This window comes from Bombus flavifrons, chromosome 14 (assembly GCF_040668555.2).
Source record: "Bombus flavifrons isolate JBK064 chromosome 14, iyBomFlav1_principal, whole genome shotgun sequence".
NCBI classification, from domain to species: domain Eukaryota; kingdom Metazoa; phylum Arthropoda; class Insecta; order Hymenoptera; family Apidae; genus Bombus; species Bombus flavifrons.
Window position 1 is genome coordinate 582866 of NC_138455.1, and position 12336 is coordinate 595201.

At 30.6% G+C, this 12336-nt stretch overlaps 4 protein-coding genes across 6 annotated transcripts; 2 read left to right on the forward strand and 2 right to left on the reverse strand.

Annotated features, from left to right (window-relative positions):
- Nucleotides 1-425: 425 nt before the first annotated feature.
- Nucleotides 426-5421, reverse strand: LOC138187297 (zinc finger protein 543). Of its 2 annotated transcripts, none has more exons than XM_069127931.1 (12): nt 5185-5421; nt 4289-4521; nt 4042-4215; nt 3118-3306; nt 2707-3035; nt 2159-2400; nt 1902-2082; nt 1605-1842; nt 1384-1524; nt 1187-1306; nt 921-1076; nt 426-859 (listed from the first exon to the last, which is right to left on the reverse strand). In XM_069127931.1, exons 2-12 carry the CDS (start codon nt 4508-4510, stop codon nt 626-628), a joined length of 2226 nt encoding a protein of 741 aa, XP_068984032.1. In that variant the 5' UTR covers nt 4511-4521; nt 5185-5421; the 3' UTR covers nt 426-625. The 2 variants fall into 2 exon arrangements, with proteins under 2 accessions (XP_068984032.1, XP_068984033.1); XM_069127932.1 differs by lacking the exon at nt 5185-5421 and adding an exon at nt 4731-5134.
- Nucleotides 5422-5769: 348 nt separating this feature from the next.
- Nucleotides 5770-9615, forward strand: LOC138187298 (glycerol kinase 3). Of its 2 annotated transcripts, XM_069127933.1 has the most exons (10): nt 5778-6319; nt 6587-6845; nt 6960-7177; nt 7252-7464; nt 7551-7661; nt 7732-7988; nt 8095-8300; nt 8412-8549; nt 8620-8697; nt 8776-9615. In XM_069127933.1, the coding sequence occupies exons 1-10, from the start codon at nt 6239-6241 to the stop codon at nt 8871-8873; spliced, it is 1659 nt and encodes a 552-aa protein (XP_068984034.1). In that variant the 5' UTR covers nt 5778-6238; the 3' UTR covers nt 8874-9615. The 2 variants fall into 2 exon arrangements, with proteins under 2 accessions (XP_068984036.1, XP_068984034.1); XM_069127935.1 differs by lacking the exons at nt 8620-8697; nt 8776-9615 and having other exon boundaries at nt 5770-6319; nt 8408-8546.
- Nucleotides 9037-10954, reverse strand: LOC138187301 (testis-specific serine/threonine-protein kinase 3). The gene is made up of 6 exons (XM_069127938.1): nt 10506-10954; nt 10249-10418; nt 9991-10140; nt 9647-9920; nt 9356-9535; nt 9037-9285 (listed from the first exon to the last, which is right to left on the reverse strand). Exons 1-6 carry the CDS (start codon nt 10662-10664, stop codon nt 9127-9129), a joined length of 1092 nt encoding a protein of 363 aa, XP_068984039.1. The 5' UTR covers nt 10665-10954; the 3' UTR covers nt 9037-9126.
- Nucleotides 10955-11211: 257 nt separating this feature from the next.
- Nucleotides 11212-12332, forward strand: tsu (40S ribosomal protein S12 homolog tsunagi). The gene is made up of 4 exons (XM_069127937.1): nt 11212-11390; nt 11540-11686; nt 11829-12090; nt 12171-12332. Exons 1-4 carry the CDS (start codon nt 11330-11332, stop codon nt 12199-12201), a joined length of 501 nt encoding a protein of 166 aa, XP_068984038.1. The 5' UTR covers nt 11212-11329; the 3' UTR covers nt 12202-12332.
- Nucleotides 12333-12336: the final 4 nt, after the last annotated feature.

Sequence of the window (12336 nt, forward strand, 5' to 3'; positions counted from 1 at the left end):
TTTCGGTAGTATTGCCAGCATGTTTGTTACGAACTACAATTTATGTTAAACGCGTAAAAAAGTATTGATATCAAGAAAATTAATACGATACATTTAGTGAATTATGATGGAAGTTATTAGAAGATATACAAACATATCTACTAATAGGCACTATTTACTAATTTAGTATGAAACTAGCCACTAATTTTCGTTGATTTAACTTGAGTAAATTGCTTATGCGCAGTGACCATTATAAGATAAGAAAAGATAAGAGTCATAAACATAAAACGCGGCTTAAGAGAAATAAATTACAATTAAAATGATACTATTGACTGCTTTGCGTTATAAATAACCATATAGAATATCTAGTTTGATATTACTATTTTTAAACATCATTTTCATGTTCTCTGAACAATTTCTTCCACCTTCATTTCCATAAAAGTAAATTGAAAACGTTAAATGTTATATTGTATAACGAGTTTAAGTTTTTTGCCTTTTGCATCGATTACAGCTAAATACAAAATTCAAGTTTAATCGAAGAATAATATAGCAGTTTCTTCAAAATTACACGTACTTAAACTTAAAGATTTATTAAGAAGCGGACTTCTTATTAAGAAGCTATAGTACATCACAATGATACAAAAATTCACGTGTTTTGTACTAAGCTTAACCAACTTCGGCCTTCACCACCAACCGATGTTGGAAATCGAATTTGTACTAATCGTACAGCATTTTTCTCTTCTTCCGCTTCTTTGTACTCTGAGGTAGTTGGTACAACTATTGTTTCCCCATCTTCCGTTTCATTATAGTTGTATACCTCTTCTACTTGCTCCGAATCTTCAGTTTTACATTCCATCACTTCATTTTCAGCGAAGTTCATCTGAAAAATATGTTTTGATCTGCACGATATACTACGTTGTGGCATATAATTTGGTACATACTTCTCCATCAACGAGATGATTTACTTCCTCGTCCGCAACATTTTCCTCTGCCGGAATATTTAATACATCTTCTTCATTATACATTTGATCCTCATTTTGCTGCTGTATGATAACATGATCTTTTAACTCTGTCACATATAGTTCAGTTTCATCCAACTAGAAAATAATTAAAATATAAAGGGTATTAGTTACATCTTACAACATAATAAATATATGAAAAATAAAAAAAAGCATAAAAAAAATGAAAAACAAAATTATTTAATTACCTGGTCATTTTCCGCTTCATCTACTAAAAGTTCCACGTTGCCATCAGAAATTGTTATGACTTGATCATCTTCCGTAGTGAGACGCGGTTGATTCACCACAATGGTATCATTTAAGTGTCCCTAAAAAATATTCGTGTCGTATTAGTACTGTCGCAGAATTTACAGAATCTCGTCGTTGTAATATCATATAAGCTCACCTGAGTCTGCATATGAGCATACAACAAAGGTTTTCTCATAAAACCCATACCACATACTAGACATTCATACGGCTTTTTATCACTGTGTATAAACCGATGCGCATTTCTATTATCTCGGCTATTAAATGCTTTACCACAAACCTGAAATGTTACAATACAATTCCAAAATTTAAAAAAAACATCGTCGATATTAGATAAATACTCATTTCCAGTACAAGTACCTCGCAGAGATAAGGTTTCTCTCCAGTATGTATACGCATATGTTTTTTGAAATGTTCGGGATATACAAATGTTGCTGTACATATATCGCATTTGTAAGGTCTTTCACCGGTATGAGCTGCTTTTATATGATAGTCTAATAATCTCCGCCGTTTAAATCCTTTTCCACAATCGTCACATTTGTACCGTTTATCATTATAATGCGTTGCACGCTTGTGCGATTGTAAATTTGATCGTTGACTAAAACGTTACGAAAATATTTTTTCATTATTTTTACATTTGCTAATTAATAGACATACCTAAATGTAGCTCCACAAAATTCACACTGATATGGTTTCTCTCCAGTATGTGTCCTTTCATGGTCCCTTATTTCAGCTTTACGGGCAAATGCTTTACCACATACTCTACATATGTATGGCTTGTAACCAGTATGTACTATATTGTGTACTTCTAAATTATGTGGCGAACCAAAGGCTTTCCCTGTAATCATTCCCATGAATACCAATATATTTTTGATATATAGGACACTGAAGAAGGAAAAAATAATGAATCATACCGCACTGGTGGCAAACGTACTCCTTTACACCATTATGAGTTCTTTCATGTTGATTAAGATTTTGTTGGCTCAAAAATGTTTTGTTACATTGTGAACACTGGTAAGGACGAGGTCGTATTTCATGTGTTTTTACGTGTGCTTTATAAGTATATTTTGAAGCAAAATCTTTACCACAATTTTCACATACATATGGACGTACACCTGTATGTGTATTAATATGTTCCTCCAATAAATTTCTAGAACTACAAAAGTAACAAATTGCAATACACACTAGTTTACACTACCGATAGTTAACACGAAGCTATTTCTACCAAAACCAGTCAAAATGGCTGGTCTTTAAAAAATACGTAATAATAGAATATTTTTATATTTATTGATTTATTACTTTCTCACAGAAGAGATTCCATGTTATGTAATACATTTTTGGTATTATTAATCCATCTGAGACTATGATCTCTAAACGAGGGTGATACATTTATAAAATTGTAGAACTGGTCATTTTGACTGGTGTGGTATTTCTAGTGTTAGAAATCGTAATTTATAACTACCTGTATCGTTTACCACAAGTTTCACACGGCCAAGATTTCACTTGTGGATAATGTATTCTTTTATGAATCCTAAACAACCGCAAATTACTAAATATTCTATTACATATTTCACACTGAAAATCTCCTTCCTCTTTAGCAACATGATCATCAAGATGAATAGATAGTTGATTTCTCTTTTTAAAGTCATCCCCGCATATGTCGCAAATATATAAACGAGTTTCGTGCACACTCCTTACATGAGCGATAATAGACTTTGCATCTCCTACAGCTTTATCATCTTCATTTGTACATAACAAACAGCTATATATAGAGCCATCTCTAGTAACAATCTGGAAAATAAATGAATAATCGCAGATTATCATTTCACAATAATATAAACTACTGTTGAACATATTATTTGTCATTTCTTACTCGCTCTTGGGGAGGTTCAATTTTTGGTGTAATTTTTGCCCGTTTTATCCTCTTTCTTTCTTCAGTACCGCTTGTTTCTGGTATGGCCTCAACTTTCAGAATAATTTCCTCTGGTTCACAAGAAGGTTCCTCTTCTTCTTCCTCTATTCTTTCTTCTCCCCCTTCCATCTCTTGAATTTCTGATTCATCCTTACATAAATTTTGAAATATTACATATATATGTGTATATATATGTATATATATAACTGGAACAATCCATAATATTAAAATGATAAAGGATAAAAAAGAATTTCATTAGGAAAAATTTAATGATTTCCAATGATGTATCGCATGGTACATGTGTCTTCTCCGAAAGTGGAGGTATTTCAAAGATTTTAAGCTTATATCTACCTTCATAAATGGAACTATATATTTTTTTATACACCATTCAATGCATTTTTTAATTCTCTACAAAGGAGAAGGTATTTAGTTCGAGAAATGATTAATTTAAAAAATATTTTAACTTGATGTAAAACAAGAAAAACATAAACCAAAAGCTACTGTGTTGTTCTTCTCTGTCTTTCATACAAAAAGTTTTACAATATTAAGGTTAAAATATCTTTTAAACCAATCATTTTTCGACCCAAGTACCTTAATACATTTTTGTAGAGAATTAAAAGGTACATCGCATGGTGTATAAGAAAAGCATAGTTCCATTCAAAAAAAATAGAAATGACCCTAAAATCTCTGAAACTTTCATAAAAGGCACAGGTACCATATAATGCACAACTAAAAACCATTTAATCTCTCTTAATAAAATCTTTTTCATCTTCTACCATTTTAATGCTATTGTTTATTCCAGTTGCATGGATATCCTGTACATATATATATTATAATATTTATAGTATATGTATATGTATAACTAGTTTTTACTTTATTCATTACCTTTTGTATATATCTAATTTCTCCATCTGTATCCTGACTTTCTGTATTTTCTATATAATCATGATCATTATATTCTTCTTCATTTTGCATATCAGATATCTTTTTAATAGTTTTCTTGTAGTTATTAAATAATTCTAATTTTACCTCTGTCAGTCGACTTTCAAGTTCATCAATCTACAAATGCCAGTTATTTTTTTAACTACCCTTGCATAATTTTATATGAATCAATAATTGATATCTCATTTACCTCATTAAATAATTTATAGCATTTTTTACATATGACAAGAGAATGTACATTCTCTTCATTCAAATCTGTTTCTAAGACAGTACAAATGGCATCTACAAGTGATTTCTCTGACGATGTTACAGAGTTTTCATTAAAGATTCGTATACTATTCCTAGTAGATACACCAACTTTACTGTTACATATCAAACAATGAGTACTATCTTTTTCTGAATCAGCCGTCATCTTTTTGGCAACTACAAAAACAATACAGATATTAAAACATTGGTTTAAAGTCTCAATAAAATGATACAATAAATTGCATGTTAGTACTAATGTTGTCACTTGGTGTATATATAATCATTCCTTCCTTTTTAATTGGATACATTAGTAGTTTTCAATATAGTATTTAAAATATAGTATATAAAAAAGTAAAAAATGTTTGACATAATACATTAAATTATACCGTTATTCTATTTAAAAAGAGCAGTTGTGATAGTTTGCATGTCGCGGAATAATTTTTAGCTTTCATGATCGAGCAATGTGAGCAGGGGCAAAATATCCGTTAAAATAAAATTTTCTCGATGGTCTCTTCTTATGTAATAGCACGCACGGTGTATACCGAATATTGAGAATAAGAATGCAACCATCGATATCGTTGTATCCTCGAACAATAACGTATCTGACGATTCATTCTGCAAGCGAAGGAACAAGAAATAATGTGTCGAAGCACGATACAATGAGATTGCTTCCGTTATAGCATGGAACGAAGCATTCTGTTCTTCGCTCGCATCGATAAGTAACCGCTAAAATCCAATAACCCTAACAATAACGTGCGAGGAACAGTAAACAAAATATTTGCCTGCGTTCCTCGTCAAAATGAAGCCTTATAATAAACGTAAAAAGTTGCCAGCACTGACTTGAAATTTTCGTGTCTCTGTTCGAACGATTGGCAGCGAGCGAAACGGTAGATGGGTGTTGATACCAACGCCATTTAGGTCCTCATGACAGATAGAGCGGTTGGTTCCGATGAAAGTATTACGAAAAATACACGCCAAAACGGTTGCCACTTTTTAAAACGTAAACGACAATTTGATGTCGTCTTCGCGTTAGGTGGAGGTGCGCGATTGCGTATGCACGCGTTGAATGCCCTCTATCGGATCCTTTCTACGCGTAATCCAGCCATATTTTACAAAATTTCCAATCTTACAAAATTCATAAAATTTGAAAAAATACACTAATAACATTTAAAAATATAGATATTGTGAGATAAACGTTTATTTAGCAAAAATTTTTCATTACTTTATAAAGAAAAAGCTTATTCGCTTGACTATTTATTTTGTATAATACTACTTTTTATTGAATTTAAGTGATCTAATTGGAAGATTTTCAATTGATATAACAAAATATTTTTGTTATACTCCTTTCTATTAAGTTGTACAAATTAGTAACTATATTCGTGAAACGTATTTTGTATAATATTTCTGCATGTAAATGAAGAAGGATCATTTTGTTCTCTTGGCGCTTTATCAAAACATTCCATGAACCAATCACAGTATTTTCTTCATAACACGTTTTTTACTTTGTAGATTGACGTTCAAAATAAGATATACTTTATGAGATATCTTGACCACCGATAGTTTTTAAGTAGTAGTGTACCATTCTATGTTAAACATATCCATAAATGGAAACCGGTAATCAGTTTGTGAATGCGACATACATCAATGTATAAAAGTTGTTCTTTGACGAGAAAGCGATCGATGAAAAACTGTCAACAACGTGCGGGTGGTTGAGAGCACTTATTTTTACGAATGATTCCTTCAGTACCTAACCTTATAATGTCATATTAATCTGAAATCTTTCACTTGCTAATTTCACATTCATGATTGTGACACTTCATTTAAATTGCCGGCTGATAGCGAATAAACAAAAACTTGTGATTACTAATAAACCGTTCGAGCAGTCTTTTATGAAATGAACAAAAATGAGTCGACAAGTAGATATGGACCCCTCGTCGGTGCAATCGATGAAGGGACGAGTAGTGCTAGATTTTTGGTATTAAAAATTTGATTATCATATAATTAAATTATTCTAGTGTAATATCTCTAATGTAATAATAATTTATAATATTTGTAATAAACAAAGTAATATATCGTTTGGGTCGTAATATACATTATATTTATTGAATCTATTTTTACTAATATATTGAGGAACGGCTTGGTGATTAATTGATCCTTCCAAAAAATATAAATAACGCATCATTCAATGTACATTCTTTATATTTTTATTAATGATTTACTAATGTGTGTACTATTATTTTAGGTTTTTGCTGCGGATACTGCCGAAGTATTAACATATCATCAGGTTTCGATATCACAGTCATGTCCAAAAGAAGGATGGGTCGAACAAGATCCCATAGAAATATTACAAGCAGTCAGGGAATGTCTTAATCAGACTATATTTAATTTGAGACAACTTACCATTGATCCTAGTGATATAGTTGCAGTTGGTATAACAAACCAAAGAGAAACTACAGTTGTATGGGACTCTATTACTGGAGAACCATTATACAATGCTATTGGTAATCATTGATTCAAAATTTTTTACATACACTGTTTTGAATCATATATATCAATATCAACAAATCAATAATTAAATATTAAGAAAAATAAAATTTAAATTTACTATCTTATAGTATGGATGGATATGAGAACGACTTCGATCGTGGATGACATATTGAGAAAGATACGTAATCAAAATAAAAATTATTTGAAACCACTTTGTGGCTTACCGATTAGTCCATATTTCAGTGCTTTAAAATTAAAATGGTTACTAGAAAATGTGCCTCGTGTTCGTGAGGCTCTAGATCAAAAACGTTGTCTCTTTGGTACAATTGATTCTTGGTTAATTTGGGTCGGTTCAATAATAATTGTTTATTGTGAAACGTATTTTTATATGAAAAATAAATGCATTTTATTTTTTTGTAGAACTTAACTGGAGGGACAAGTTTTGGTGTCCACGCCACTGATGTTACAAATGCTTCAAGGACAATGCTAATGAATATTACAACTTTAAAATGGGATCCAACATTGTTATCATTTTTTAATATACCTCCAGAAATTTTACCTGAAATCCGTAGTTCGTCAGAAATATATGGATATATACAAGATGATATTTTATCTGGAGTACCAATATCAGGAGTTAATATTTCTTATAATTAATATGTTTATCAATAAAATAGTAATTATAGATAAATATTTATACGTAAATATTTATACACACACAGTGTTTAGGTGATCAGCAGTCAGCGTTGGTAGGTCAAATGTGTTTACAAAAAGGACACGCAAAAAGCACTTATGGCACAGGTTGTTTTCTCTTATACAACACTGGAACTGCTGTAAGATTAACTTTAATATTTTTCAAAATATTTTCCTTCATACCTTGTATATTGATAAATTATTTTGAAGATTGTAGATTCGTCTCATGGATTATTGACAACAGTCGCCTATCAGTTAGGACCACATGCAACACCGGTATATGCTCTTGAGGGATCAGTAGCTATAGCTGGTGCTGTTATTCAATGGCTGAAAGATAACCTTGGTATACTGTCTGATGTGAAAGAGTCTGAATCTCTTGTTGAACAAATTCCTACTGATAATCGCGTTACATTTGTGCCTGCATTTGCTGGATTATATGCTCCATATTGGAGGAAAGATGCAAGAAGGTAAATAACATGATAATTAAACATTATAATTATTCGTTAATATCAAATTAGAAATCTTAATTAATTTTGTTATCACATATCCCTTGCAAAGTATTTAATATTTCAGTGTTATATGTGGAATTACTGAAGACACTAATAGTACACATATTATAAAGGCAGCTTTGCAAGCCGTTTGTTTTCAGACAAGAGACATTTTAGAAGCTATGAAAGAGGACACTGGTTTAATTTTATCTAAATTGTTGGTAGATGGTGCTATGACTACCAATAATTTGTTAATGCAAATGCAAGCAGACATTTGTGGAATTCCAGTTGGTAAGTGGATTCATTTTTCATAAAGACTGTACCTTTTGTGATTAAAACAAGTAAGAATAAAATATACGAGCAAAAGAAATACCTGATTGATTAACAAATTTTACAAGAAAGTGAGGCCCTTAATGTGTGAAACTACTGCACTTGGAGTTGCAATTGCTGCAGGAAATGCAGATGGTATACGTAAATGGGATGTGAAAATAGACGCCGCTGTACCAAGCGACACCTTTCTACCTTCGATAACTGAGAATGGTAAGTTCAATATCTTTTCGAATTTTTGTCTCATTCAATTCGTTAAAGATATGAATCATGTTTTATTTAGAACGAGATATATTATATTCTCAATGGAAAATGGCTATCGATCGTAGCTTAGGTTGGGAACCAGTAACTGATACCAACGGTATGTTTTCATCTTGGTCTCAAAATTTGATTTTGTTAATTTACTTTTTCAAGTAAATTAAGTTACGTAATTTTACAGACGATACAAAGAATATCCACAAAGCAACTGCTCCTGGTATTTTTGTGATAAGTACGATACTTTTGCTTATGATTGCCAAGTATCATTCTATGTTATGACTGAATGAGTACAGTACTATGTACTGTATTTGTCTCAGATTATGCATTTAGGCAGGTCCTGTTTGCTAATAAATATTTGGACTATTATTTGATATTAACTATACTGGTCATATTAAATCTTGTAAGTATGAAGAATGAACTAAAGAACAAATACAAATAAAAGTGCCATAATATTATGATAATTTTAATATTAAACGAAATACGGAAAATCAAGAAAATGTCCTTTGGAGTTTGGAGATAAGAGACTTGGAATTTATTTCAAACAGCGGTATCGATTACTGCTTTCATCTGAAATGCTGAAATTAAATGACCGAACGTCGGTAACTGACGCTCCAATACCAGTCGCATGCCTTTTTGTTCCTTTGTTCTTTTCACTTGCTATTTTCTTTATATTCGGTACTATAGGAATATCCTTCGAAATTATATAAAATATATTACTAACCATTAGCGCAACATATAAAACAAAGAATTTGAAATATTACTGTTAAAATGTCGCTAGTAGAGGTCTGGGCGGTAACAAGAGACGTAGCAAGCCAAACATCATTTCTTATGTGATCAATATGCAATCGTATTCGTTGCGATACAAGTATTCGTGAGATAAGTGAACGACAAGCTTGAGACACGTTTGGTTCTTTAGGAAATATAACTTTATTTTGTACTTGCTATATCGTAAAAGAAAGAAAATGAAATAACATGGTAGAATTCTTACTTAAGCAAATAAAATTTTAAGTTGAACTAGATTCTATTACTTTCTCTTTAATGTACCTGGGTACCTTTAGAAGTTGGCTGTAATTTGTATCATCAAATGGTAGTCGACCATAAACCATTGCATAGAGTACTACTCCCATGGACCATACATCAGACAATTGAGGTAAATATGGAACACCCTTTAATATTTCTGGTGAAGCATAAGCATAGCTACCGCAGAAAGTTTCACTTAACGGAGCTATACCGTTCTTCGATTTCATTTGTCCACGTGCGAATCCAAAATCGGATAATTTGATATTGAAGTTCTGATCCATTAAAAGATTTTCGCATTTGATGTCTCTTAAATAAAATTATGTAGTTAAATGTGATATGCGACATTTAATATTTTTTCTTTTCGTTAAACTTTTACCTATGTACAACACCACGTCCATGACAATAATCGATAGCTTCTAATAATTGCCGAAACCATCGACGGCTACGGAATTCATCGATAAATGTATCACGCCTTATCATATCCAATAAACTACCGCATCGAGCATATTCCATAATTATATAAACGCTAAATGTTAAGTATTTATATGGATTATATATATAATCAGTGAAAAATATGAGACACAATTATGTTTTTAAATGATATAATGATAAAATAAAAAAGACGTTAACGAACCGGTGAGTTGTTTCGATTGCTTGAAGAAAACGAATTAGATTTGGATGTTTTAAACCTTTAACAACTTCTATCTCACGAGGCAAAAATTTTGTTAAATAATCGCCGGGTGCTTGAAACTTTGAAACAATTTTTACTGCTACTTGGCAATCATGCCGATTAGATTTGGCAATCTTTCATTACAATTTTTTTTTATCAATAATTGACTAGTTATTAAATATTGACTTTTTTAATATCAATAAATGGTTTACATAACATACTTTTACAGTGGCATACGAACCGGTACCTATTGTTTTACCAAGAGTGTATCCATGCGATTCGAGAATAGTTAATTTCTTTTCTAATTTTTCGTCATTTTTACCTTCCACGGCTTTTAATAAGGATTTCGGGGAGTTATCTGTTATTGGTGCAGTTGCCATGTTATGCGTAAACAATTACTGTACTATATTATAAATTCAAATAATCACTATGAACACATTATTATGCTATTTTCTTTGTGTTTTTACGTCGGTTTCAATACACGCAACGACGTCATTTTACTTGTTGAGTTACATGTTTTAATGGATTTTTTAAGGAAAATTGGTATTCCATAATTTGTCAATTTGAACGCTAATGGATTGAAATTTGGCATAATGCTCGTCATATATATATCCAGTATAGCAAACATTTGAAATACGATTGTTATTAATATCACGATGATTTTATGAAAAATATCATAAAATAATATTTTTTATAGTTTATGAGTTTCATCATAAGCAATTTTTAGAAGATTACTACATATAGTTTATAAAATAGTTTTATCTTATTATCAATAGTTTAATTTTTTTCAAAATAAAAAAACAAAATTAGGGATATTTATATCTTACATAAATTGTTTAAGGACGATGTTTTCTAAATGATAGAAATAAAAACTGGTAAAAACATACATCTATAATCTAGATAATGTGTACTTAGTGATTGTCGACTATTGTGTCTAACGTGAGTCGTGAATCACCGTGATTTGTATCCATTACATGGTGGTAAATACAGTGGTACGGTATTTGATCAAGGTTACTATTGAAAGAAAATATTTAACAATTTAATTATGGCAGATGTGTTGGATATTGATAATGCAGAAGAGTTTGAAGTCGATGATGAAGGCGATCGTAAGTTTAATATTTTATCATGAATTATACATAAGCGTGTGACATTTGTTATAACCTCTTTACTTCGTGATTTCGTTTAGTATGATTTAAGTATATCTTTATAGTAATAAATAATAATTTTTGATAATATTCCTGTTTTCATTTATTAGAGGGTATTGCACGTTTAAAAGAAAAGGCAAAAAGGAGAAAAGGTAGAGGACATGGTGCAGAATTGGTGTCCACTCGTGATGATGTTGGTCATTATGAATCAATGAACATTGTTGAGGAAGACGATGATGAACCAGGTCCACAAAGATGTAAGAAAGCATTTTAAATACTTTATATTTAACAGAGTATTTGTATAATTTGTTAATAAAAAGCTATTATTATAATAAAAAATAACAAAAATGAAATTATTAAACATTTAATTTTGAGATATTTATAGAGAATTTATTATAGCTGTAGAAGGATGGATTTTATTTATAAATTCAGTACACGAAGAAGCACAGGAGGATGACATTCAAGATAAATTTTCAGAATTTGGACAAATAAAAAATTTACATTTAAATTTGGATAGAAGAACGGGCTTCTTAAAAGGATATGCTTTGGTAGAATATGAAACATTTAAAGAAGCTCAAGCAGCAAAAGATGCTTTAAATGGGACAGAAATCTTGGGTCAACCTATTTCAGTTGATTGGTGTTTTGTAAAGGGACCAAAGAAGTAAATATTTATTAAAAAATTTAGTATAAAAGTATTTATTAAATTTAAATTTGACTAATAAATTAATTTTTTTATTACAGAATTAAGAAGAGAAGTCATAGAAGACGATGAAAAAGAAGATTATCAAGAAAGATTTTTATTTCTCTTATGTATGGCTACTTTGAATAAAGATCGTTTTGTACTTGACAGATATTGTAAAGACATAAAATATTATAAATATAGTTTGCAGAAAATTTCATAAATTGT